Below are 26118 nucleotides of genomic sequence, written 5' to 3'. Positions count from 1 at the left end.
TGGGGGCTGCACACCTGTCGCAGAGAGCTGTTTTGTATTGGGCAGTTCAAGACCAGGTTTTGTGAGCTATAGACAGCCATGTAGCTGCAAGCACTGTGCTAGGTTAGCTGCTGCCAGGAGGAGAAGGAAGTTGTGGACTATAGGTACCTTGATTTTGCTTTTAATCCCCTGCCAGTGTCCCAAACTGGGAGTTGCCCCAATTAAAGATGTTGACAAAGGTGTCCCAAGATGAAAGCAGCTGCTTTCAGTGATAAGGTGTTGGGTTGAGTGGGGCCTGGCAGTGGTGTTAGGCTGCATGTTCAGAGATGCAGCTTTGTGGCGTTCAGTGTTGGCGGCTGTCTCCAGACCCTGTTCGGTGTTCCCAGGTACAAGCTACCGCACGTAAGGGGACTATGGAAGTGGTTGCAGTGTCCCAAGACAGAGGCGATGGGGGAGCCCCATGTTGGTAGATGGGGGTCCACACGAGAGTCGCAGCTGGAGGTTCTGTGCGTGGGCAGTGGCTGGGTGTCCTGTGTGGGAGCAGCAGCTAGGATTCCTGCAAGGTTGGGCAGCCAGGAATCCTGCATGGCTCTTATCTACAAAGTCCAAAACAGACTTTGTCTTATAAGTGGTTAAGTGACAAGAAATAATTAAGATAGGAGGTTGCATAAGTTCATAAGATATATCAGCTTACATATGGGAAAAATTTTATAACAGCTCAGTAAATTATCTTTTCTTACTAATAAAATTCCACTTGCCATACTTTTAATTTTTCAATACACCTTTCATTATATTGCTTCTTTGAAGTATGGATCTTCTGATTGGAAAAACCAATCATATGTATGTCTAAAATATGGATTCAAACACCACACATTTAGTTTCCACAAAAATATATTTAATAAACTTGTTATATAAAATCAAACACTTAACATTTTATCAATAACTCAAACTGATATCTAACTAGGAGTGCTTGTGTTTTGGAAGACTATCTAAACTAAAAATATATTTACATATTTACAATACAGGTATCTAAAGAGCGATGAAATTCACAGAATTCTAGAGATTTACAGGCTAGAAGTATCATAAATTTGTCTATAATCAAATTATTGTGCTAATTATGAACAATGTCTTAACTATTAAACCAGGAGGAAAATGGGAGGGAAATATATAAAGTTTTGTAACAAACACTTAGAAGATAAAAAAGGTAATATAAAATTGGTTTAATGACTAAGATTTCTTATTGAATCCCTGATTGTCATTTTTGGCAGCTTAACCCAGTCTGTCAGAAGGCAGTGCACTATGCCGTCTGGAACCTTGCACTGTCTCATCAGAGCCATGCTAAATCCAATTAAGAGCTCTGGCTGAAACCAAGTAGCAACTTTTGAGGGATGCACATACCTTCCCCACATAGGCTAAGGCTTCTTGCTTAAATTTATTCCTGAAAAGATTTTTCTCAACATGCTTCAAAAGAGTTCCTTACATTTAGCTGTGTGTGTGTGTGTGTGGGGGGGGTGCCATATACAGAATTTATCACAATAAAGATTCCAAATCTTATTTTATATTTTGAACTATACCATGGTAAAATTTAAATCATCCAACTCAGACAACATTCCACACTAAAGCAATAAACATCTTTTTAAAATACTGCATAGTTTCTCTTTCTTAAAGAAAGATACTGCTGCTATAAGGAGTTACCAAGTGATCATATCCTTTTAAATATCCAATGGTAACATTTTTTTCTGCATATTTCTCCATCAAGATTATTCAAAGCAATTTCCTAATATGCAATATTTGAAAGCATATCATGTTGACTCTTAAAATAATAAATTCATTTCTTTTGTTCAATAAAAGAAAATTTCTAATAACAAAATATATGTAAAATTAGAACTTCCCAAAAGTAAGCTGCCTTTATTAACCAAAGTACTTGTCTGCAGTTTTTTCAACTGTGAAAATATTTTAAAGCCCTTATAAAAATTAAATTTTATTCTTAAAAGGTTAACTTAAAAATTCTTGCCATGTTGCTGGGCATACCACTGCTGTCTCTGCTTGCGGTTTTCAAGCTCAGTGAGAAGAGCCTGTCTATAAGCTTCATACATTTTAACAATCTGTTCCAGTTCTTTCATGAAGAGCAACTTTAGCATTCCCTGGTATGTATCCAGGTCAGCCAGCTGGAAGAGTTCCCATTTCAGAATGTGGTCATATCTGTTTTAAAACATAATATTCACAACACATGCATAAACATGTATTTATTGCAATAAACTAGTCTTTTATAAACATTAACTACATTATAACTAAACAAACCATAAACTTTATAAAGATAAATGAGTTATCAACTTCCTATTTAAAAACAATATTTTTTTTTCTTTCTTTTTGAGTCAGGTTTCCAACAAGTTGCCCAGGTTGGTCTTGAACTCTTGAGCTCTAGTAATCCTCTTGCTTCAGTATCCAGAGTAGCTGGGACTACAGGTGCATGCACCACACCCAGCTCTAAATAAACTATTTTTTAGGAAAGGGAGAAAACTAGATATTTCACTTCAAGTTAAAGAATGCTCATTTAAGTATCCATTATTCTAATACTAATATTAAACCATGAACGTCAATTTCAAATAGATAGCTATGTAATTTTTCTCTGAAAAATGCATTCTGTGGTATTTGTAAGTTTATTCAGAGTTAACTGTCAGCAACTTAAGGATATTTCAGACCACACTGTGCTTGCAAATGATAATGCACAAAAAGGGGCAAAGTCATGTTTGTTACTAATGTTAATAGATCTAGTAGAGGAATTATGTTCACAACAGCATACAAGGAACAAACACAGGAGGAATGAAGAGAAACCATCATTAGCTAAGAATTCCTGAGGAATTCAATGCAAAACCTACTACTGAAAAACTCAAGAAAGAATAAACAGTTTTCAAAAATGAGAAAACAAGTAGAAGGTAGAAGACTCCACAATATGGTAAAGAACTCTTGAAAAATTTATTTACATGTATCTTTAGCTCTTTTTCAATATAGGTGAATCATATGCTGAGATTGAACTATGCAACCAATTACTATACTTTGAGATCCAGAGACAACACTCTAATTAAATGTTCTCATTTTAAAGATGAAAAAACAAACCTAAAAAGGCTTTTTATCTTTAGCAAAAGTATTTAATGTCCAAAAAAGTTGAGAAAAGCAGACAACTACGAACCAAAAAGCTTTAGAGTAGTAGTTTTAAATGTTAATATCCTTTAAGACTAGACAAAGAACATAAACTAAAGCAAGTCACATAATATCATATTGGTACATGATATTAAAGTTATTTTTCTCAAACTGTTGTAGCATAGACATAACAGGAAGCTGACTGCAACTTCTAGCAAATTTATTTTTAGTAACTTTTTTTTTGGGGGGGGGTGGGTACTAAGGATTGGACCTAGAAGTACTCTGCCACTGAGCCATGCTCCTAGCCCTTTTTATTTAAGACAGGGTCTCACCAAGTTGCTTAAGGCCTCACTTAGTTGCTGAGGCTGGCCTTGAACTTGTAATGTTCCTGCCTCTGCTTCCAGAGTTGCTGGGATTACAAGCATGCACCACCATGCCCAGCTTTTAGTAACCATTTATAATATGTCCTATCCAATGGTTCTTTGATAACTGATTTACCATTTTAATCCAAAAGAATTGTCTATCTAATTAAAAAAAATAATAAGGCTTTTTAAAAAGTGAAAAGAAGCATATACTGAGTAGTATGAGCCACATCTTATGCTTGACACTTTGGAATACATTTCTGTCCAATTCAGGTATGTGTATCAGAAACAACAAGAATACAATATGCAAAACCACAAGGTAAATATATTTTCTTGGCCTCCCAATTTTATTCAATTACTTGAGATACGCAAATTTACTAGTAGATAATGATATCTTTATAGAAAACTTTATGTTCTCTTTAATCAGAAACTCCTGTGGACATAAATTGGAGAGATACTACAAGAAATATTCAATTAGCCTATATAAAGACACTTGCATATAAGTTGTCTCCTATAACTTTTGTTATTCATGTAGTTTAAGATTTTATTTATTTATTTGAAATAAATTAATAATTCCTAACAAAAAACCGTAACCTCCCAGAATATCCTACTTTGTTTCAACCATATACTTACCAATTACCTGAGTCCTTACTTTTATCACAAGTACTGCATCACTTTACAAGTTAATCTCCTATGAGAACATAAGCTTCTTATTGTATCCCTAATAGAAGTCTTCACACAAAGAAGTGAAGATTCAATAAATGTTTGAAGAACTAGTATTTCTAATCAATGATTTTCAAGTTTTGTAAGCTCTTGCTATCCTTTCTTCAAATAAAATGATGTTTATAGACCCAATATCATTAAGAGAAAATATGGCACTCCTTGTGTTAAAGAGCTCAGAGACCCCTAAAAAAAAATCTCTGCTGGGGGCTGGGGCTCAGTGGTAAAGTGCTTCTGTGAGGCACTGTGTTCAAGCCTCAGCACCACATAAAAAACACATTAATAAAATAAACAAAGATATTGTGTGTCCATCTATAACTAAAATAATGTTTTAAAAAAAATCTGTGCTATATATTCACTTACTTCACAGGGGCTCGTGCATAAACCTGAAGCCAGTCAGGAATTTCTGCAGTATGATAAGGATTTGCAGGTACCAGAAGAGACTGATTTCTTTCAGTTTGCTGTGGCTGATAAGTGACAGGAGGGGGTTGATCATACCGAGGTACACTAAGAAAACAGAATTAACATTCATCAAGATACAAATCCTAAAACTAAGCAAGAAATTATAAAGAACAAAGAATAATTTTGCATATTTCAGTGTGCTTCTTGCCCAAACTGACTACTTTCAAAGAATGGCTTTCTTTACCATACTAACTTTTCTTTACCATGAGGAAGAAAAATCCATCTTCTTTTGAAAATTGGGAGTATTGCTAGTTTTAGGGTATGTCTTCTGGCTGGTATTTAATCTTTTCAAGGACAGTGTCAAAGGAGGTTACAAAAAAATTGGATAAACTATAGCCTTTACATAAAGGTTTAAAACTAGAATCATACATTTCTCTAATAACTTGTAATTAGTTGTAAATTTATATTGGAACAGTTGATAACTTCTCTACAAATAAAAAATGATTTTCTTCTTCCAGTTGATTGAAAAGAGGGAAGGGGAAGAACTAGGAAATGTAGTATAGCAGGGGCAGATACAATATCAATTTAAGAGAAGGAACAGGAGGTAGAATTGACTAGAACCTATTTTCAATCATGGACTTAAAAAGTCTTCCTCCAAACATAAAAATTTATGTTATATCAGAAAGGGTCATAGCTTCTAAACCAGGATTAAAATAAGACACCACACTGTGGTTAACAATTTAAAGACAATGTGCAAAATGGCACTGAAATTTATCTTCAACTTTTCTTCCATGAGTAGGTTCAAAGGGAAACATTCACTGACACCGCAAGTTGGCAGTAGGGAAAAATTGAGGCTCTGAAGTCAAATATACTTGTTTTTAAAACTTCAGCTTGACCACTATGAGTCATTAATGTGGGCAAAACTGCTTCACTTCTCTAAGCGCCAGCTTACTATATTTGTAAAAGTGAAATAATAAATTCATACCACACATGATTATTCTCAGATTAAATGAGCTAATGTCAACCAAGAGCTCTACTGAGGATTCAGAAGAAATCAAATTGCTATAACTACTTATTATGTAATCTGAAAGAAGTGTTTATTTCCTCCTGTTTTCTTCAGAGATTCTGGAAGAAGCAAATTAATTAATTGTGAAAATGCTTTTGACAACCATAAAAATTCTATAATATTGTAAGGATAATGCCGATGGAGAGAAAAGTAGACTCTCAAATGTGGTTATTTGGGCCACAAATATCTCAGCCACCTAGTGACAGCAAAGGGTAATGACAGGTTTGGTTCTTTTTTCCTTTCTTTTTAAAATATATTTTTTCAGTTGTAGATGGACATAACTTTAATTATTTATTTATTTTTATGTGGTGCTGAGTAGGCAAGTGCTCTACTACTGAGCCACAACTTCAGCCCAAGTTTGGTTCTTTTGAAGGGAGAACAACCTGTCATTCAAAAAACCGACCAAATACCACTAAAGAGAATCACAGGAAAAAAAGATTTTCAAAGCCGAATCAATGATAAAGTTTAGCCTTCTCTGTGATACCACTAAAATATATTTTCATAATGATTTTAAGGATTCTTAAAAAAACCACAAATGTAGTACTATAACCAAAAACCTGTATTATCTAAGATGATACTAGGTAACATTTATCAATATGCTGGTGACATTTTACCCATTTTTAATCTTATGACTCAGCTCTTGAAGTTCTATAAATATAGTTAAGGAGAAATACTTGCCACTTCATTACTAAACTACTACTAGCTTTATATGTACTTTGAAAGCAGTGTGTATTTTACACTTACAGCACATCTCAATTTGGATTAATCACATTTCAAGTGCTCATGTGATAACTGGCTGCAGTATTAGCACAAGGTGAAAACGGTGGCAACAAATCAATTGACTGGTAATCCCAGTATCAGACAAAATAGAATAATTAGCTATATTGATTAAATAGATCTGAGACATTTAGTCCAGTCTCAATTTTCACTTTCTTAATTGGGAACAGTAAGAAACACTACATAAAATCATGTCTGAAATTGAATAAAATTCAAAAATATTTTGATTAAGGAGGTAGAGGTAGGTATGAATTATTTACAGGAATTTATAAAGATAAAGATGTTTTACTTATTTATGTCAACTTCTGACTATCTAACAAAAACATCCTGGCATATTAAAACAATCTGATTACAAGAACACTGAGCCTCTTTTTGAGTACAAAAAGTACTTTTTAAATTATTAAAGTCATTCATCACTAAAATAAGTTCAGAGAAAATTATCACAAATTTTGAGAAATAAGGTCTTAAATCTCAAGTTTCAGGATACCTACCTCTGATGAAACTGTAAGTCCAAAATCTAACACAAGACAATCTGAAAACAAAAAGTTGAAAATAAAATTGATACTCTACCTAGGAGCACAAGGATGTCTGTACTGAGCCTTTTTATTTGTGTGATCTACATAATAAGTTCCAAATTCTGATGACTCAACTCGTTCCCATCCAGGAGGAAGTCCTTCTCGTTCAAGAGGATGGCTCCAATGAGTTGTGTTTGTATTATGATCGATATAATATTTTCTCCCTCTCATTGTCCAATCCACAGACCAGCCAGGAGGAAGGGGTAAATCTTCAGACCCATGGTTAGTTAAATTTCCTAAAGATGTAGCAGCAACTCTCCCAATACCTGATGGGAAAAAGGAAAAGAACAGTTATTAAATTATCTCTTCAGTTAAAATTTATGATTATGACATTATAAAGTTTTTCATAAAACTAGCCAATATCATTATTTAATTACAAAACAAGGGAGGAACTAGACTTTGACGTTAGTATGGTTTTTCAGTTTGAGGCTTCCATTATCAGGCCTTATGAAAATTTAACTAGTAGTGAAGAAGCTACTTAAGTACACAGACTGCAAAAGCAAATAAAGGAAAATCTTTTCTCATTTAATATTTGACATTCCAGCAAAAAAAAAACTTATAAAGTCATTCCCAGTTTATAATTTCTTAAATAATCAGGCTGTGCCCTAGAATTATTAAGGAAGCTTATCAAAGTAACAAGTGGCTCCAAAAATGGACTAAATGTCTCAGATCTATTGTGGCTGGTGAGCATTTTCACTTAACATGGTATCCTTGGATACAATCTATTCTCTTGCAAATTGACAGGATTATATTTTTCTTTATGATTCAATAACACTCCATCAGGTATATATATACCATATTTTCTTTATCAATCATGGTACCAAAATCAAATATTTACAAAAAAATTAACAAAACATGCAGGATCTCTGTGCTGAAAACTGTAAAAGCACTGACAAAAGAAATGACAAGAAGACCTATTCTGTTAATGGATTGGAAAATTCAAGACAATTAAGATGTCAATTCTCTGGAAATAATCTTTATGTTCAAGATAATTCCAATTAAAATCAAAGGACTTTTTGCACACATAGGTAGACAATAGACAAATGGGCTTTAAAATGTATACCAAAAGATAAAAGAACCAGAATAGTCAAAATAATTGTGTAATATAATTAACATATTAATTATGCAAATTTATGTTTCACTGTGACATTTCCACAAAATACACATATCATGCATTGATGATACCTACTCTTCTTTCTATCCTTTTCCTGTCCCCCTACTTCCTAGTCAAGTCCTCCAATAGTCCCTCTTCTATTTTCAGATCATCAGTATGTTTTTTTTTAAGTTACCACATGAGAGAAAACATGACACATGTCCTTCTGTGACTGGCTCATTTCACTTGACATGTTATCCTCCAGTACCATCTATTTTCTTGCAAATGACAGGATTACATTCCTCTTTATGGTTCAGTAATACTCCATTGGATATATACACCATATTTTCTTTATCCATTCATCTGCTGACAAGCACTTCAGCTAATTCCATATTTTGGCTATTGTAAACAGTACTGGAAATAAACAAGGGTGAGCAAATATCTTTTGGTATGCTTTCATTTCCTCCAGATATATACCCAGGAACAGTACAGCTTGATTACATGGTAGGCAACTCTATTTTCAATTTTTTGAGGAACCTCCACACTGTTCTCCTAAGGGCTGTATTAATTTACCTTCCCATCACTAGTTTACATGGATTCCTTTTCTCCACATTCTCACCAGCATAGAGAGATGCATAGACAGACAGACAGAGAGCCATTCTAGCTGGGGCAAAATGAAAATTCAATGTAGTTTTGATTTGCATTTCACTGATATCTAACAAGTGTTTCTCAGATATTTATGGGCCATTTGTACTTTTCTTGAAAAGGTCTATTCAAGTCATTTGCTCATTTTTTTATGATTAGATACGTGTTTTCTTAAGATTTTTTTCTTTTAGTTCTTTTATAAATTCTGAATATTAATCCTCTTATCAGATGAAAAGCTGGAAAATATTTTCTCCTACTATAAACTCCTTTGCTCTGTTGTTTCCTTTGCAGTGCAGAAGCTTTTACATTTGATGTACTCTCATTTGTCAATCCTTGCTTTTGTTCCCTGAGATGCTGGAGTCCTATCCAGGAAAACACTGCCTATGCTACTATCTTGAAGTGTTTCCCCTGTTTTCTTCTAGTAGTATCAAATTTTCAGGTCTTAGATTAAGGTCTTTGATTCATTTTGAGTTGATTTTTGTAGATAATAGATGGGTCTAGTTTCAATCTTCTACACATGGATACCTAGCACCGTTTGTTGATAAGGCTTCCTCTCCAATGTATGTTTTTGGTACCTCTGTCAAGAATCAGTCGGCTAGACAAACTGCCAGAAGCTGAGGAGTGAACATATTTCAATACTCAAGTACCTCTTGAATCGCCTGGTTTCCATTAAGGCAAAATAAGTTCTAATTCTCTGTGAACCTCAAAACAGGCCCTGTGACTGCAGTGAAAAGAATCCCAGGAGAACTCAGGAATAAAAATGGAGAAAGCAGCACTTTAGAATGAAATTTCCAGAAATACCCAGGTACTAAAGGAGGGGTGGGGTGGGGGGGAACAGGAACCAGGAAAGCTCTCAGGCTAGTTAAAATGTGAAGTGACCAGGAAATCTGGAGTTTCCTGCAAGAGTTGGCATTTTTTTTAAATTTTATTGATCTTTTTAGATATACATGTAGAGCATATTTTGACATATTTATACAAAAATGGAGCATAATTTATATAAGAATGAGAATTTCCTGAATGTGAAATGTACCTCAGAGTGAGGGATAAAAATCTTGTAGTGTCAAAAGCAACTGCTCAGTTTCTTAATCAGAGCGGTATAAAGAAGAGTTGGAAAAAATATTCCCTTACATTAATAAGTTTGTAGGATCTATCCCAGACTATCCATGAAGCCAACAAGACCAAAGAATGAACCACTGCCTTGTCCTTACGGAGAGGAGCTACACAGAACCTGGGATATAGATAAAAGGACAACAGGGCCTCTCAGGTCCTTTTTGTAAAGATGATGCTGACCTCCCACTTGCTGAGTACCATACACAGGACTGTGACATCCCCATTCCCTTTGAAGAGCTCCTGTGACCTTCATGGAGATCCTCAGGTACCTGGATGGGAGCCCTAGAACATGAACTCTCCAAGGGCAATCCCCATCCTGCTTCTTCCATTTCCACAGGAGCCCCCAATCCAAAACAGCTGTGGTTGACCTTTTCTGACTCTGATCCATATCCTCAATTAAAACAATTAGAATCTGGATCCTAATTCTGTCTGAAAAACAACAGAATAATACAATTCTCTAACTGATAATTTCTTCCTTTCTCTACCAACAATGAGAATAAAATGTGAAATTAAATGATAAAAATCAAGAATTAGCTGGTTCATTTCTGGGATCTCTATTCTGCACCTGTTATGGTTTGGATTTGGAATGTTCTCCAAAGGCTCATGTGTTTAAGGTTCAATCCCCAATGCATCGATGTTAAGAAGTGGGGCCTGTGTCTTTGGGAATGTGATTGGATCATGGGTTCTGACCTCATAAGTGGATTAATCCATTGATAGATTCATAATCTGATGGCAATATGAGGAGGTAGTACAAACTGCAGGAGATAATATCTAACTGGAAGAAGTCCATCACTGGGGGTGTGCCCTGGAAGGTTATTTTTTCCCCTTCTCTCTCTCTCCTGTTAGGGTCTGTAAACAAGTCAAGATAGTGCCTGGCACTTTGCCAGAGGGAGTGGTTTGTGATGTAACGCCAACGAGCCATTAGGATGATGAGGATTCCTTAATGACTGACTGCTGTATCTAATGATGTGTAATTAGTTGGGTATATATACTTCTCTGTCCTATAATAAAGCGGCTCCCGCTCTATTGACCTTCACAAGTTGCTTGTCACTACAGAAAGACTCTCAAAATTCAACATGAAGGGCTGGGTGGTAGAGTGTTTTGCATGCACAAGGCCCTGGGTTTGAACTCTAGCATTGAAAGGAGGGGAAAAAAACCCTCAACTTGAAAACAACTCAATTTTTTAAAAAATGGGCAAAAGATTTTGACAGGCAATTCACCACAGAAGACATATAGATGGTAAATTAGCACAGGAAAAATGCTCAGACACCAGGGAAATGCAAATTAAAACTACAATAAGATGACAGTATACACCTATGAGAATAGCCAAACAAAACTGACAGGTTCTGATGCACTGCTGGTGGGAATGCAAAATGTTACAATCACTCTAGAAAACAGCTTAGTCACTTTTATAAACTTCTTATAAAGTCTGTTATATAATACAGTCATTATGTCATTACTAAATGTCATTACTAAATATTTACCATAGAGAAATGAAAATGCACCTTCATACAAAAACCCACATGTGGATGTTTTCAGTGACTGATCTTATAATTGCATAAAAGTGGAAACAATTTACATATCCTTCAAAAGAACAGATATAAGGGAGACTCTTATAAAGGCAAGACTATGTACTAGGACAGAAGACTGGCTGCTAGAAGCTAAAGGTGAGGGTAGAAGTGAATTACAAAGAGGCAGCACAAGGAAATTTTTTGGAGTGATGAAAATGTTCATATACTCACTGTGCTGGCATTACATAAACCTATACATGTTAAAATTCAGTATCTTAAATCTGTAAGATTAGTGACAGAGGCTGTGCTCAGTAAGTTTTTCCTTGATTCTGTGTACAAGTTATCTTTACTGTTATCGTTTCTTGGTAAAAGTTACTTCTAATGATATCTCATGTCTACTGTTGATCAGATTTCCATTCCTTCTTTGACATAAGCTGCTATTTTTTTTAAAGAGAGAGAGAAAAGAGAGAGAAAAAGAGAGAGAGAGAGAGAGAGAGAGAGAGAGAGAGAAAGAGAGAATTTTAATTTTTTTTTTTTTTTTTTTAGTTTTCGGCGGACACAACATCTTTGTTTGTATGTGGTGCTGAGGATCAAACCTGGGCCGCACACATGCCAGGCGAGGTCCCTACCGCTTGAGCCACATCTCCAGCCCAACATAAGCTGCTATTTTTATGCCCACATTTTACACCCACCTCCTTGCTCTTCTCAAACATGGTAGATACTGTTCATTCTTCCTAGAACATTTTTCCTTCAAAGAGCTGCTTGGCTCACTCATTCATGCTCTTCAGGTCTTTTCTTAAATGTTTCTGTGACCACCAGATGTGGTAGCATTTGCCTGTAACCCAGCAATCTGGGAGGCTAAGGCAGAAGGATTGCAGGTTCAAGGCCAACTTGGGCAACTTAGCAAGACCCTGTCTCAAAATTAAAAATATGGGCTGGGGCTGCAGCTCAGTAGCACTTTCCCAGCATGTGTGAGGTACTGGGTTTGATCTTTAGCACCACATAAAAATAAATAAAATAAATGCATTCTATCCAGACACAACTATATAATTTTTTTTAAAGAATATAAAGGGCTGGGGATATAGGTCAGTGGTAGAAGCATCCCTGACTTCAATTCCCAGTACCACCAAAACAAAAAGTCTCAATGAAACTCACTCTTACTACCCTATGGCAATTTATAATTTCCAGATTCCACTTACTGTATTTTACCTTTTAAAAATCACTTTAACCTGTACAATTATTAAATAATTTTGATCTTCTTCCTTATCCTTCAAGAATCCCACAGTGACTATCATTTTTCTGATCTCAAGAGAAAGATCCACAGGATAGGAAGCCTAGTTTTATTCAGAGACACATTCAAGTCCTTAGAACAGTGTTTATGGAATACAGTATACAGTAACTGTTCAAAAAAATAACCTCTAGTAATGAAGACAGTGTGGTATTAGGGAAGGTAATATACACAGACCAGTGAATAGAGAGCTTAGAAATAGACCTGCACAAATACGGTCACTTGATTTTAGACACACACACACACACACACACAAAAAAAAAAAACTACCCCATCTGCATCTACTAGAGAAGCTGAGACTGGAAGATTTCAAGGTTAAAGCCAGCCTGAGAAACTGAGCAGGACCCAGTCTAAACACAAAATACAAAAAGCTATGAACATAGCTCAGTGATGAAGTACTTATATAAGCATATGTACAAACTCCTGGGTTTAAATAATGGTGGTAGTGGTAAGAGAAGAAGGAGAAGAAGATAGTTTCCAGTTCATTCTACTGTTACTCCTAGTTTTTTATAATGTTTATAGCCTAGACAGAATTTTAATATAAATTTAGATACTTGTCCTTAAACAATACAAAGATATAGCACTCAAATGAAAATTTAGTGTGTCAACAGAAAATGTCAAAAGCCACACAAGGCTCCAACTGCCAAATTTAGAATACATCTGAAAATTCAAAATAAGAAAAGATTGGGTGGGTTACCATTCAGGTATGAAAGACTATCATTATAGAACAAAACATCTGTTTGTCCAAAGGTTTCCAGCTAACTTTGAGGAGTTCTTAAAATTACGCTTGGCTAGAAACTAAGGCAATGGAATAGAAAAAGAAACATTTTTCATATGTTCTGAAATTATACTGGCAATCCTAAATACGTTAACAAGTAAGGATCCCTTGCCCAGATTAGAATGGAAGTGTGTCTGTCAACCATATTGCTATGTATATGAAAACACTAATAGCAAAAAAAATTCAGAAAAAAACTTTAAAATTAAGGAGAAAGCTTCAATTCAAATTCTAAGATTCTAAAGGAGGATACCTAAGTTTATTGGCAGGTTATATATAAGGTTATTGGCAGGTGCCATTCACTTAAATACAAAGCACACAAAAATAGCAAATGCATAAGGCTAGTCATTGGAGCATTATCTATAGTAATGTAAGGCTAAAAATAATCTAAGTCTCAACTATTAGGATACTGGGTGATTGTGATTATATTCAAGGACCAGACAAGAATACTATATTATGCATTAAAAATGAATGATGATGATTTCTTTTTACTGTCCTAGAGTAATATTTAGGAAATATTATGTGAAAAAAGAATCTGCATTACATACTAGCTTATACATATGTGGTATGTAGCCCATAGAGTGGCCCTTGGCCCAGGATTCCTGTCCTCCTAATATTCATTTACCCCTTGTTGGTGTGAGCAATAGTTTATGGCAGAAAGGATGGCATGTGACTTATGATATTAGGATATAAAATACCCTGCAGCTTCTGTCCTGGTCAAGATCACTTGCTCTTTGTTCCGATTACTCATTCTGGGGGAAGCCAGCTGTCAAGAAAAGCCCATGCACTGAGGAACTGAATGAAGCCTTGAACCAGAGCTGACGCCTCCTGTTAATAGCCTTATATTAATCTTACAGTCCTGGCAAAGACTTAAGACAACTACAGCCCCAGCTGACATCTGAACTGCAACTTCATGAGACCTGAGTCAGAATTACCCAGCTAAGATACTTTTTACATACTGACCCACATAAATTGAAATGATAAATGTTTGTTGTGCCATTGAGATTGGGAATGACATGTTAAACAGCAACAGATAACTAGCAATATATATAAAAGGAGGATGAGTATAAATAAAGACAGATTTGTAATTATTCTCATAAAATGTTACAATGGAAGGATACAACAAAATTAATGAAAATGCTTATTTATGGGGGAGGAAGGGAACAAACAAAGCAGAAGGGGACAGGGACAGAAGTAATTTTCTAAATGAATTTGTTTTATAGCTTTGGTTCTGGAATCTTCTAGATGTCCTATAAACAAAATTAAATCAAAATTTAGAAGAAGCAATCCCTTCAGTAGGAAACTAAAATGAAACAAACTAATCAAAGTGAATGTCAAATGGCTTAGCCATACTTGACAAAATTATTCAAAGTGAATTTTAAACACAATAATTGTACTTCCTGACTGGGAAATACCTTAAACTAAAAATAATAGAAATAATAATTCTGTTTTATTCAGCAGTCATGATGATAATAATACTATTTTAAAATATTAAAAGTAATACTATCTTAATAGCACTATTTTAAAAATGAGTTACGTAATATAAAGCAAATGAATAGTTTTATACTTGTCCAGAGAAACCATGATTTCCAGTATGAAAAAAAGTAAAAAGTATGGTAGCACAATGTGAACATACTTGCTATAGAACTATACATATAAAAATGCTTAAGATGGCAAACTTTATGTTATGCGTATTTTACGACAAATAAAATGTTTTTTAAGAAAGCAAAAGTAAAAACTTGAAATCTTATTGGCAGGTTATATATAAGGTTATTGGCAGGTGCCATTCACTTAAATTTAAATTTAAATTCCCAACAGTAAAACCTCATGATAAAATTGTTTCCAAAAAACACATTTCCTAGACATGTCCACTAAAAAGGTCTAGAAACAAAAATCCACCCAGTAGTAAAGAGTAAAAGTGTATCGTGATCCCCACATACTATTTCCCTACTAAAAAGAACCAGTGATCCTTGGATAAGTGATTGGTTCCAGAGCTGACATAGGAAATACATAAAATGAGCCCGAACATAAACTCACATTAGAAAGCAAAGTGCAAACAATGGGAACTAACCCTGAATGGATTCCAGTGGCCAAAGAAGGAACAATTTAAACATCAAAACAATAACCATAGTAATTAATTGAAAAACAAATCTTAAAGTCCAAAGTTCACTTTGGAGAAATGACTGATCCTAGGTTGATCCAAGGTTTTATGGCAGGGAAAATACAACACAACATAAAAAGTAACATGTAATCAAAAAATAAGGTACTACTTAAAAAAAAAAAAAAGATGGAGAGCCATACTGAAAGAATTTCTTATGGCCAGAGTTGAAACAATTTGCACAATAAAGCAAATGACTTAATAATAGATTATAAACCAAAGCATATAAATAACAATACATGGGAGTCTATATGGTAGGAACCATAGAATAAATAAAAGACAATTCTTCACTGAAAAATAAGTAGATATTCATAGAATTCTGCATATTCCCCATTCCAGGAGGTAAATCTCAACCCACCTACCCCTCTTAAGAGTTAAGTAGGTTACTCCTATCAAAAGAATAGAATATGGAAAGGGGAAAATAGTAACTATACAGTAGAGAAGCCTGATAAACTTTAAGTGATAAAAGTTAACTTACCAGTAATGTCATTAAGGGTATCATGTACCTTCTTGTACAAGATATATTCACGCTTTCCAAAAACTATTAAGTTCAGTCTAATTATGAGAAAAATATCAGACAAAATCCAACTCAAGAAACATCCTACAAAACATCTGACATGTACTCTTTTCAAAACTGTCCAGGTCATGAAAAACAAGACTGAGAAATTAGCAGAGAACCCAAGAAGACTAAGGAGGCATCACAGTTAAATGAAATGCGGTATTTTGGATTAGACCCTGGAACAGAAAATGGATATTAATGAAAAACTAGTTAAATCCAAAATCCAAATAAAGCTCGGAACTAAAATTAAAAAAAAAATAAGTCCATAATGACACCGAAAATAAAAACTCATTAATCACCTCTAGAAGTGGCTAGGGTTCCATTTCATTATTCTGAAAATAGTAAATGAATGGAAAGATCTAGTGCTTGTTTCATCTTTCCTAAATGAACAGCAACCAAATAACTGATAAATGGAAGTTCATTATTATATAATTCCACTAATACAGAAGAAATACATGAATTTGAAAATCACAATTTTTAGCTCCTAATGAAATCTGGATCTAGTTAATTATCTCTAATGGCAGCCATAGAAAAAAAGGCTGATGAAGGTCTGGGGTTGTGGCTCAGTGGTAGACCGCCGCTTGTCTAGCATGTGTGAGGCCCTGGTTTGATTCTTGGCACCATATATAAATAAAAGTAAAAGGTCCACTGACAGCTAAAAAAAAAAAATACTTGGAAAGAAAAAGGCTGATGGAGAACTTCTTGATAGATTGATTAATCCCACTGACATCTGAACCCATGATCAATGTTTTTTGTTTGCTTGTTTATTTGTGTACATGATCAATATTAATATCACAAAAAGAGAAATCAGTCATACTGTGTCTCTGGAACCAATGCAATACAATGTATACATCACCACCTATGAAGTATTCCAGCAAAGAAAGCTCTGTGAGGTGATATTATTACAACCAATTTACAGACAAGGAAACAAAGGTTCAAGTAAATTATTTTACCAAAGATGCCACACAAATAATATAAGATCAAATGACAAACTTATTATTAACCATGTAATCTTAGCAACAAAGGTTATCTATAGCTCTTCAAAAAAAAATTACAGTAACTAATAACAGAAAAAGTGAGCTACCAAATTTGAACTAAGTCAGCAGAGAAAAATGAGAACTTCCGTTTCTGTGCTACAAGAAAAAAAAAAATCAGTGTTTCTACAATTTCAGTTAATCCCAGTAAAGACTACGGAGCATTTATAAATAATCCTCAAAATAGTTTCCATTTGCAGGAAATAGCTGCACAAACATTTTCCATTAATATAAAGTAAAACACTGCAAGCTAATTACATGATTTTCTAAAGTTGAAGAAAGCACTGTCTTAATTAGTCTTTCACTGAAATATACCTTCAAAAAAACTTAACCTCACAGAAGAAGAAAAATACTTATGAGACCTACATTTATAAATAAGTAAAAAAATTCTAGTTTTGTAGTACCTATAGAGAAAAAAAATGGAATCTAGAACTCTAATGAAGTTCCACAAGGTCCACAGTAATAACTACTAAACATTATGGCCAGTGTTACAATTAGGATGTTGATAAAAAGACCTCAGTATTGAACCAAACTGTTTTATCTGTACCTCTGCAAAGTAATTACAGATAAAGTATCTCTTAAGATTGTCAACCTCTCCTCAAAAAATGATTCTGATTAACTACATATTTACATGTTTACTAGAGTAAATAAATTCACTATTTTGTAAACCTAATACTTTTTAGTTTGATTTTTTAAAATAATACAATTCTGTGATCTTTAAAACTTCAAAAATGGGCTGGGGATGTGGCTCAAGTGGTAGTGCACTTGCCTGGCATGCGTGCCACCCGGGTTTGATCCTCAGCACCACATACAAACAAAGATGTTGTGTCTGCAGAAAACTAAAAAATAAATATTAAAAATTCTCTCTCTCTCTCTCTCTAAAAAAAAAAATTATCTGCCCATATCTAAAATTAAAAAAAAAAACTTCAAAAAATTTTAAATTTTTCTTAATATATCATATTTCACAGTTTGATTCAAGTGGGTTATGAACTCCCAATTTTACCCCGTATACAGATTGCTGTATCACGTCAGTTACCCTTCCATTGATTTACCTATTGCCGTTCTAGTGACTGATGTATTCTGCTGTCTATCCTATTCTCTACTATCCCCCCTCCCCTCTCCTCCCCTTTTCTCTCTCTACCCCCTCTACTGTAAATCATTTCTTCCACTTGTATTTTCTTGTTTTACCCCTCCTTTCCTCTTTATGTAATTTTGTATAACCCTGAGGATCACCTTCCATTTCCATGCAATTTCCCTTCTCACTCCCTTTCCCTCCCACCTCTCATGGAACTAAATTATTTAAGTGCAAAACAAAGAAATTCAATCAGCTTTTAGTATTCCAACTAAAGACTTCCTGTTAATAGCAGCATTCCTTCCTGTGGCACATACTGTAAGTGCCAGATTGGCATGTTGGCCAAGAACATTAAAGGTCAAATATCACAGCTAATTGTTGAATTCCCAAGCCCTCTAAAACTCATTAAGATACTATACAACTTGTTTTTGCGCCCCTGCTAAATACAAGAAAATGTATTTGCGCCTTTGAGAGAAGGCGTTTCCTGCAAGTCTAAGTAAAAATTTATGGGCAGAAATTACTAATATTATTAAGCCACTCAAAACAATTTTTCCATTCTTTTTATGCTTATTACATTAGTAATAATTTTATTGCTTATAAAAACACACTGTCAACAACTCAGCCCTTCTCTCCCACAAATTTACTTTCTCCTTTCTCTTCAAATTCCTTGAGCCCTAACCAGATTAAACCTTGAAAATATAACTTTAAGATCTTTTCAAGATGAATTTAAAATGTTCTGTTATTGTTTCATAAACAGATTTTTCCCTTCTGGAAAAGACAGGTAGTAGGTTTTTCTGTCTGATTAATAATTGTTAATCTTTCCCCATAACTTAAGGAATTCCTTCAAAAAAGTACTATTTTCTTTTTAAAAAACAGATTAAATCCATACTGCCCTGATATACATTAATGTTATTAAATTCTTAAGCAATGTATGATTGCTATAATAAATGTTTATCTTTAAAAACAATTTTTTGGGGGAGAGGAGGATATTTTATTACAAAAGATTCTTCAAATAGCTGCAACTTTCTGTAATGCAATATGATATTAAAGGGCCTGGGGTATGAGAACATAGAAGCCTACTGTCATTAAAAGCAGATCTGGCTATTCCATGAAATCAGATCTTATTTTTTAAAATGACATTCTTTAATTTAATCAGTTAACCTTTACTTTATGTCTAAAATAAAGTTGCTTTAAAATTTGTCTTTAAAACATGTCAGATTGTTCCTATGAGAGGATCCACCAAGATTTAGAATATTTCCTCAATGGCATTTTATAAATCAGAATTTTAAAACAATATTTTAACCTTGTGTTACTAATTCTTCATACTTACATATGAAACGTTCAAGTAGAAAAGTATTATAGGTAGAGTATCCTTATCAAAAATGTTTAGGAAACCAGAAGTGTTTCCAATTTTGAATTTTTGGGGGTGAGGTGGGGATTTTGGAATATTTGCATACACATAATGAGGTATTTCGGGGTGGAATCCAAGCCTAAACACAGAATTCATGTATGTTTCAGACACACGTTATACACACAGCTGGAAGGTAATTTTACACAATATTTTTAATGCACCTGCAGGTCTGATTGCCACCTGTAGAGTGAGATTAAGTGGAGAAGTTTTACACATGTGGTATCATGTCTGTGTTTAAGAAATTTCAGATATCTGAGTATTTCCAATTTTCGTATTATAGTTTGGATATGAAGTGTTCCCAAAAGGTCCAGTATTAATGCAGGAATGTTCAAGGTGAATGACTGGATTATGAGAGCCATATCCTAACCACTCCATCCTAGTTTGAATGACTACGTGGTAACTGTAGGCATGTGAGGTATGACTAGAGAAGGTGGATCACTGGGGTTGTGACCTGGAAGAGTGTATCTTTTCTGTAGCCTCCTTCCCACTACTGCTCTCTCTGCTTCCTGACCCTGCCAAGAGCAGAACAGCTTTCCTCCACTGGGCCCTTCCCCTATGATGTGTTACTTCACCTGGGGCCCAGAGCAATGGAGTTAGTCCTCTACAGATTGAAACCTCTGAAAAGATGAGCTCCAAACAAATCTGTCCTGCTGTAAGTTGTTCTTGTCAGGTATTTTGGTCACAGCAACGTAAAAGGTGACTAAAACAGGGATGTTCAACCTTTGTGAACTATTAGTAATGTTTGCAGTTATAGAAATGGGAAAGGTGAGGGCAAAGAGCAACAAATATATTAAGAATAAACACACCTATTATACCTGCTCCTCCTCAGCTAACAAAAACTTATGTTTCCAGGTTTGAAACCTCTGGATTCATATATTCATTCAACCATTTATATTTTTAAGCAACTCTTATGTTGTCAGGTGCTATGCCAATCATATCTGACTCTTCCCTCTCAAACTTCCTCTGCAGCCAAGTCCCAATTTGGCAGTGCCCCACTTTTCCCTTTTCCAAATGTTCAAAACAAGTCCTCATTAATTTACTCAAAATATTAACCACTGAACATAAACCATAGTGATATATTATTATTTATTATTAAATGCACCCATAAAAAATGTAGAACATTAAGAAATTCAACTTAAGTAAAAACCAAGGACACAAAACTATTCAGAGTATAATCACAACAATCTTTTTTTTTTTTTTTTAAGGCATTTCTTCTGGAGAAAGATGAAGAAAAGAAAATAACTAAGAATCTCTGGCAAATGAATACTTTTCTGCATTTTGTAAATTTTCTATAATAAGCAGTTAATACTCTAAAAGAAAATATAAATGAGCTTTATTTCTTAAATTTATTTTAGTTGGATAACAAGTTATTTCTGAGGTTTAGAACTGCATATTACAAATAATTTGTAATTCTTCTGTTACTATCTTAATCCTTTAACCTAAGTCTTTAAAATCAAGACACTCATCCAGGCTCGACAGTACTTCAGCATGCCCAGAAAAACCTTTCCTATTTAATGTTCCAATGAGACTACACTGTCAGCTTTCATAAAATAAGCTGCTCTTACCAACTATTTCACCATTCACCAATTTTCAAAACTCTAATGATTTACCTTCTCTCAAACCCATAAGATCATTCTTCTTACAAAAAGCATCCTAGATCTGCTTTCTCTCCACTGACACTGGTACTTAAATTCTCTTTTCTCTAGGGAGCTACCTTAATTCATGCTAAATATTGTTGCAAAATTAATCTTTTAAACACTGCTTTCATAAAAATCATTTGTCTTTTTGAAGAACCAATTAATGGTTTCTGCTTGACTCAAGTCTAAGCAAGCTATGGGACCACAAATCTTCATCTTATATTTTATTTCTTCAAAGAAAGTCAAATTACATCAACTCCAACCCCTTTCTTCTGCTCTATTTATCTAAAGTCCAAGCCCAAAGCCCAGTTTAAACTTTACCTCCTCTATGAATCATTCTTTAAAGTACTCCAGCCTACACTGATCTCTCTTCTGACTCTCTATCAGTCAGGACCACAAAACATAATAAACATTTCTATGACTGTTGTGTATACACTGATTTTGTTTCCCCAAATAAGGTACTCCAAGATGGTTAAGGAAAATGAGAGATATGTAAGTGAATACAGTTTTTCCTATAATAAAAATACTCATACTCCAAACTACTAAGTCAGCTTATTTGAAGTTATGTAGGTTAAAAAAATATATCTGTTGCACAAATTATCTTTATCCTGCCAAATTTAAAGACTACAACTTACTACGTAGGAAAAAAATAATCAGATGAGAAAAGTTTAATTTTGTTTGCATCAGTTTATATTGTGTAATCCAGTACTTTAGGGATAAAATAGAACTGTAACATTTCCCCAATATCTTCTGATCCTTGAAGAAGTCAGGAGTTAAGAAAAGTAGCATTTTTCCTTAACTCTATGATTAATATTTTTTGCCCATTACAAAAAGAACAAAAATAGATTTTTGACACATAATTAACCATTTGATAATAAGTATTTCTGATCAACTTGGGAAGTTACTGGGTTATGAAAAATTATGTTCAAAGAAACAGTGGTAGGTCTCATGAAATAATGTAATTGCCCATGTTATCATCATACTCAATTCTTCCTATCCTCTTTTCCTTTCCCAGGTTTAAGTCCTGCTTGTCTAAAGAACTAACTTTCCTATTCTACCAAACCTAAATCTAAATTTGACCCAACCAGACATATTAAATTTTCCATGTTTTAAGAATATTAATAGTCTAGATGGTCTTGAGATAAGTATCAAGTTAATAAACTTAATATAAGATCAATTAATAAAATAAATGGACACAGGGCTGGGTTGTAGCTCAGGTAAAGCACTTGCCTAGCACGTGTGAGGCCCTGGGTTCAATTCTCAGCACCACATATAAAATAAAAGTCCACCTACAGCTAAAAATGTATTTAATAAATAAAATAAAATAAATGGACACAATAATTCTATCATTCAGTATAGTTTGGTAACTACTTGCAAGCAGGAAGAATTAAGACTGACAAAATGGGAAATGGAAAAAACTTCTCTAAGAGTTATTTGTTGGCTTCCCAGGAAAATCCAGAAGAGCATCTTTTATATTGAAATGTCAATTTCAATATAAACTAATATAGGATCTATAACATTAGTTACCTGAAGCATATATAAACTAATATAGTATAAACTAATATAGTATCAGCATAAACTAATATGTATCTATAACATTAAGTTACCTGAAGCATGCCTCCCCTGATTCTGTGGCATTCTTTGGAAGAGATCATGATTGTATTCATAATATCTGTAGTCTTCATGTGCACGATCTCCAAGTGGACGCCTTCTCTGACCATCAAAAAAATTATCGGAGTAATAATATCGGGAACCAGAGTCTCCATTTTCAACAGTAAAATTAACTTCTGTCAAAAATGACTGAGATGAGCCATACTCCCTAGGTACATCTGCTAAACTCCTGGCAAGATAAGAAGGTGCAGATAATCTGTTGCTTTCTCTTCTCATTATTTCATGAGGTGTTCTTTGAATTGGAGTTCTAAGAAAACTCTGGTTTCTTGAAACTACTCCATCTCCAGAAGCTGAAAAAGCATTAGAGCTTGAATCTGGAAGACAGATATCAGTTCGTCTTGGAATTGTTGGACCATGCCGGATGAATGAAGGCATGAGATCTATAATAAAAGAGGAAAATTACAATTTCAATAAACTTTTCTAAAGTTGTTCATTTACATCTACTACTCAAAAATCAAAATACCAATGGACTTAAGGAAACAAAATTTTAATTTTAATTTAAGATAGTACTTGGGTGTTTTAAATTGAGGAAGATTATTATTTTCCTACCCAAGTGAATTTATAATTTGCATGTATATGCTATGTGTTAGCTTGGCCAGAACCAAATGTACTCTGCATACTACCATACATAATATGATGAAATGTCAATAAGCTTATCTATGAACTAAATAATAATGAAATACTCATGAAGTAATGCATAAAATAGAAAATAATTTAACAAATCAGAATACAGTCAACAGCGTGTGTGACTATACTGTTTTGTTTCTAAAACTCCATTTTAGAAATTGCCCAAATTCCTTCTTTTGGCAAACACGATTTCAAAGATAATTTGAATTTATTTTAAAAGATTTTAAAATTAGGCTGTAATTTCAGTGACTCAGGAGGCTGAGGTAGGATGATTCTGAGTTCAAAGCCAGTCCCATCAACTTAGAGACCCAGTCTCCAAAAAAAAAGGAAGGGAGCTTGGGGCTGTAACTCAGTGGCAAAGAGCCCCTGACTTTAATCCCCAATATTAAAAAAAACAAAACAAGAAAAATATTTTATAGTTAGTAATTGTGTTTCTACTCTTGGAATTAACTAGTACTAGTAAATGAAAACGAGAAAGTCAAAAATTTAGGTATGAAAATTAAAAAGATCTCATTTGAAAGAAGAACATAAACACCAAGCCTCAAATTATAGCTCCTTTAAGAATAAATAATTACAATTCAAAACAGAAGATAATGGCAGAACAATGGCTTTCAGGACAACAGCACTACTGAATACAATGTGAAAATAGCTTAGACATTCTTGGTAAGCAAATACCTTTAAAACATGAAGAAAACTGGATATGGAACCCATTTTATTAGTTTATTAAATAAACAACACATAAGGGCACTATTAATAAGCTTCATAAGTTAACACTGAAACAAATTAAGATTGGAATAAATAAGGCTAACACTTGATGGAAACAAAACACAGTTTCATTATTTGCTTAAATGATGTGACATATGCCATGACTTCAAGTAATGTTTAATAAACCTTATTTACAGCAAACAGCAAGCTATCATTTAAAAACACCTAAAAGCGTAGCGTAACAGCATGTACAACTTAAAACCAAGGTGTTAAAAACAAGTTTAAAAATCAACTTTCAAGTTATTGATACACCCATCTCACATATTTTGTTGAAAGCACAACAATTATTACAATAAATCTATAAGGCTAATGATGTGGACATAATGGAAAAGCATGCTTTTCCATTTCTCCACCCCTTTCTGTGTGATCTTGGGCAAATACTAGGAACCTCTATGAACAGCTTTCCCAATTACAATATGAGGTAATGCTTAAATCACAAGGTTACTACCAGCTTCCAAGAAGGAAAATTACACAAAGAGCCCAGCACGCAGTATGAGCACCGAAAGATTAACTCCTTACTTCACGAACAGAACGTCCTAAACACTAAAAAATTCAGCCCCAAAATGAGTTAAATATTTAAATTGACAAGAAAAGCAGGTTAGGGGAAAATATGCCCTATTAGAAGTAAGACAAAGAAAAGATCTTGATAACTTTCCTGATGTGAGAGAAATCATTTTTGAGAAGTTTGTCTTTTTGTAATCTCACGAATATGGCCAAAATACAAATTATTTTGGCTCCCCGACTCTGAGACCTAAGAGTGATGAGGCTTTGGGTAGCTCTACAAAGAGCGACGGTCTGCTTTTTACCTTTCTCAGATCCAAATCCTGCAGCAGGACTGAAATCTGTCCCCAGAGTTTACACTACTTGGGGCACGGGCGAGTGACACCCACAGTGTTTGCAAACAAAGGCACATCTCGACATATTTAGAAGAGGAAAAAATATCCCCGTCTAATCACTTTTATTCCTACGGCATGAGGGAATTAGCAAATTATTTCCTACAGTCTTTTTCAGTATTCCAAAACATCAACACTGTCATGGGAGGCAGGGAAGTTTATTTTTAGGGGGAGTCGAGGGACTGTAGATGAACTCCTTTCCTACTCCTCACCGACTTTCAATGAATAAACACCAATTCAACCACAAGAAAAAAAACAAACTACTTCCCGGGATCAAAGTGGACGGAGCAGTCCCGCCGGGCGCCCCAGCCCGATCCCCGCTGCCCGTGACCGCCCGGCCAGGTGTGGGCGCGTCCCGCTGCCGACACTCACTCCGCAGCAGAGGCGACGTCTCCTTCTTCACGTACTTCCCCTGCACCTCGGCCGGCTTGGACACTTCGTTTTTGGTTTTCTTTCGGGACAGCATCCTTTTCGAGGAGGCCCGAGGCCGCGCCAAGCAGCCTCCCTAGGGCTCCGCGCCAGGCGCCGGCCGTCTCCGCCGCCACCTCCGCCGGCGCCTCCTTCCCTCCCGAGCCGCCGCCGCCGCTGCCTCTCCGCAGCCCGGGGTCGCCCGCAGGGACTGCCGCATGTTCGCGGCGCTAAGCGCGCCGACCGCCGCTCAGTCGCATGTCAGTTCCTTCCCGGAAGTCTCCCCTCGCTGCGACGCTGCCCGGGGACGCCGTGAGGAGAGGCCAAGGACGCTGGGCCAGGGCCATGGTCCGCCGCGGGCAGCCTAGTAACCGCTACTACTGCTGCGGCCGCCGCCGCCGCCGCCGCCTGCGTCCCGTAAACTTTCCCCGCGGCCGCT

General features: G+C 35.1%; 1 protein-coding gene across 1 annotated transcript; it reads right to left on the bottom strand.

Moving 5' to 3' along the window:
• Positions 1–852: 852 nt before the first annotated feature.
• Positions 853–26108, bottom strand: Sav1 (salvador family WW domain containing protein 1). Its single transcript, XM_078050146.1, has 5 exons — positions 25644–26108; positions 22923–23366; positions 7018–7288; positions 4566–4709; positions 853–2181 (listed from the first exon to the last, which is right to left on the bottom strand). The coding sequence occupies exons 1-5, from the start codon at positions 25735–25737 to the stop codon at positions 1980–1982; spliced, it is 1155 nt and encodes a 384-aa protein (XP_077906272.1). The 5' UTR covers positions 25738–26108; the 3' UTR covers positions 853–1979.
• Between the last annotated feature and the right edge of the window lie 10 nt (positions 26109–26118).

This window comes from Ictidomys tridecemlineatus, chromosome 5, assembly GCF_052094955.1.
Source record: "Ictidomys tridecemlineatus isolate mIctTri1 chromosome 5, mIctTri1.hap1, whole genome shotgun sequence".
In the NCBI taxonomy this organism is placed as follows: domain Eukaryota; kingdom Metazoa; phylum Chordata; class Mammalia; order Rodentia; family Sciuridae; genus Ictidomys; species Ictidomys tridecemlineatus.
This window is presented reverse-complemented; position numbering and strand designations above follow the sequence as displayed.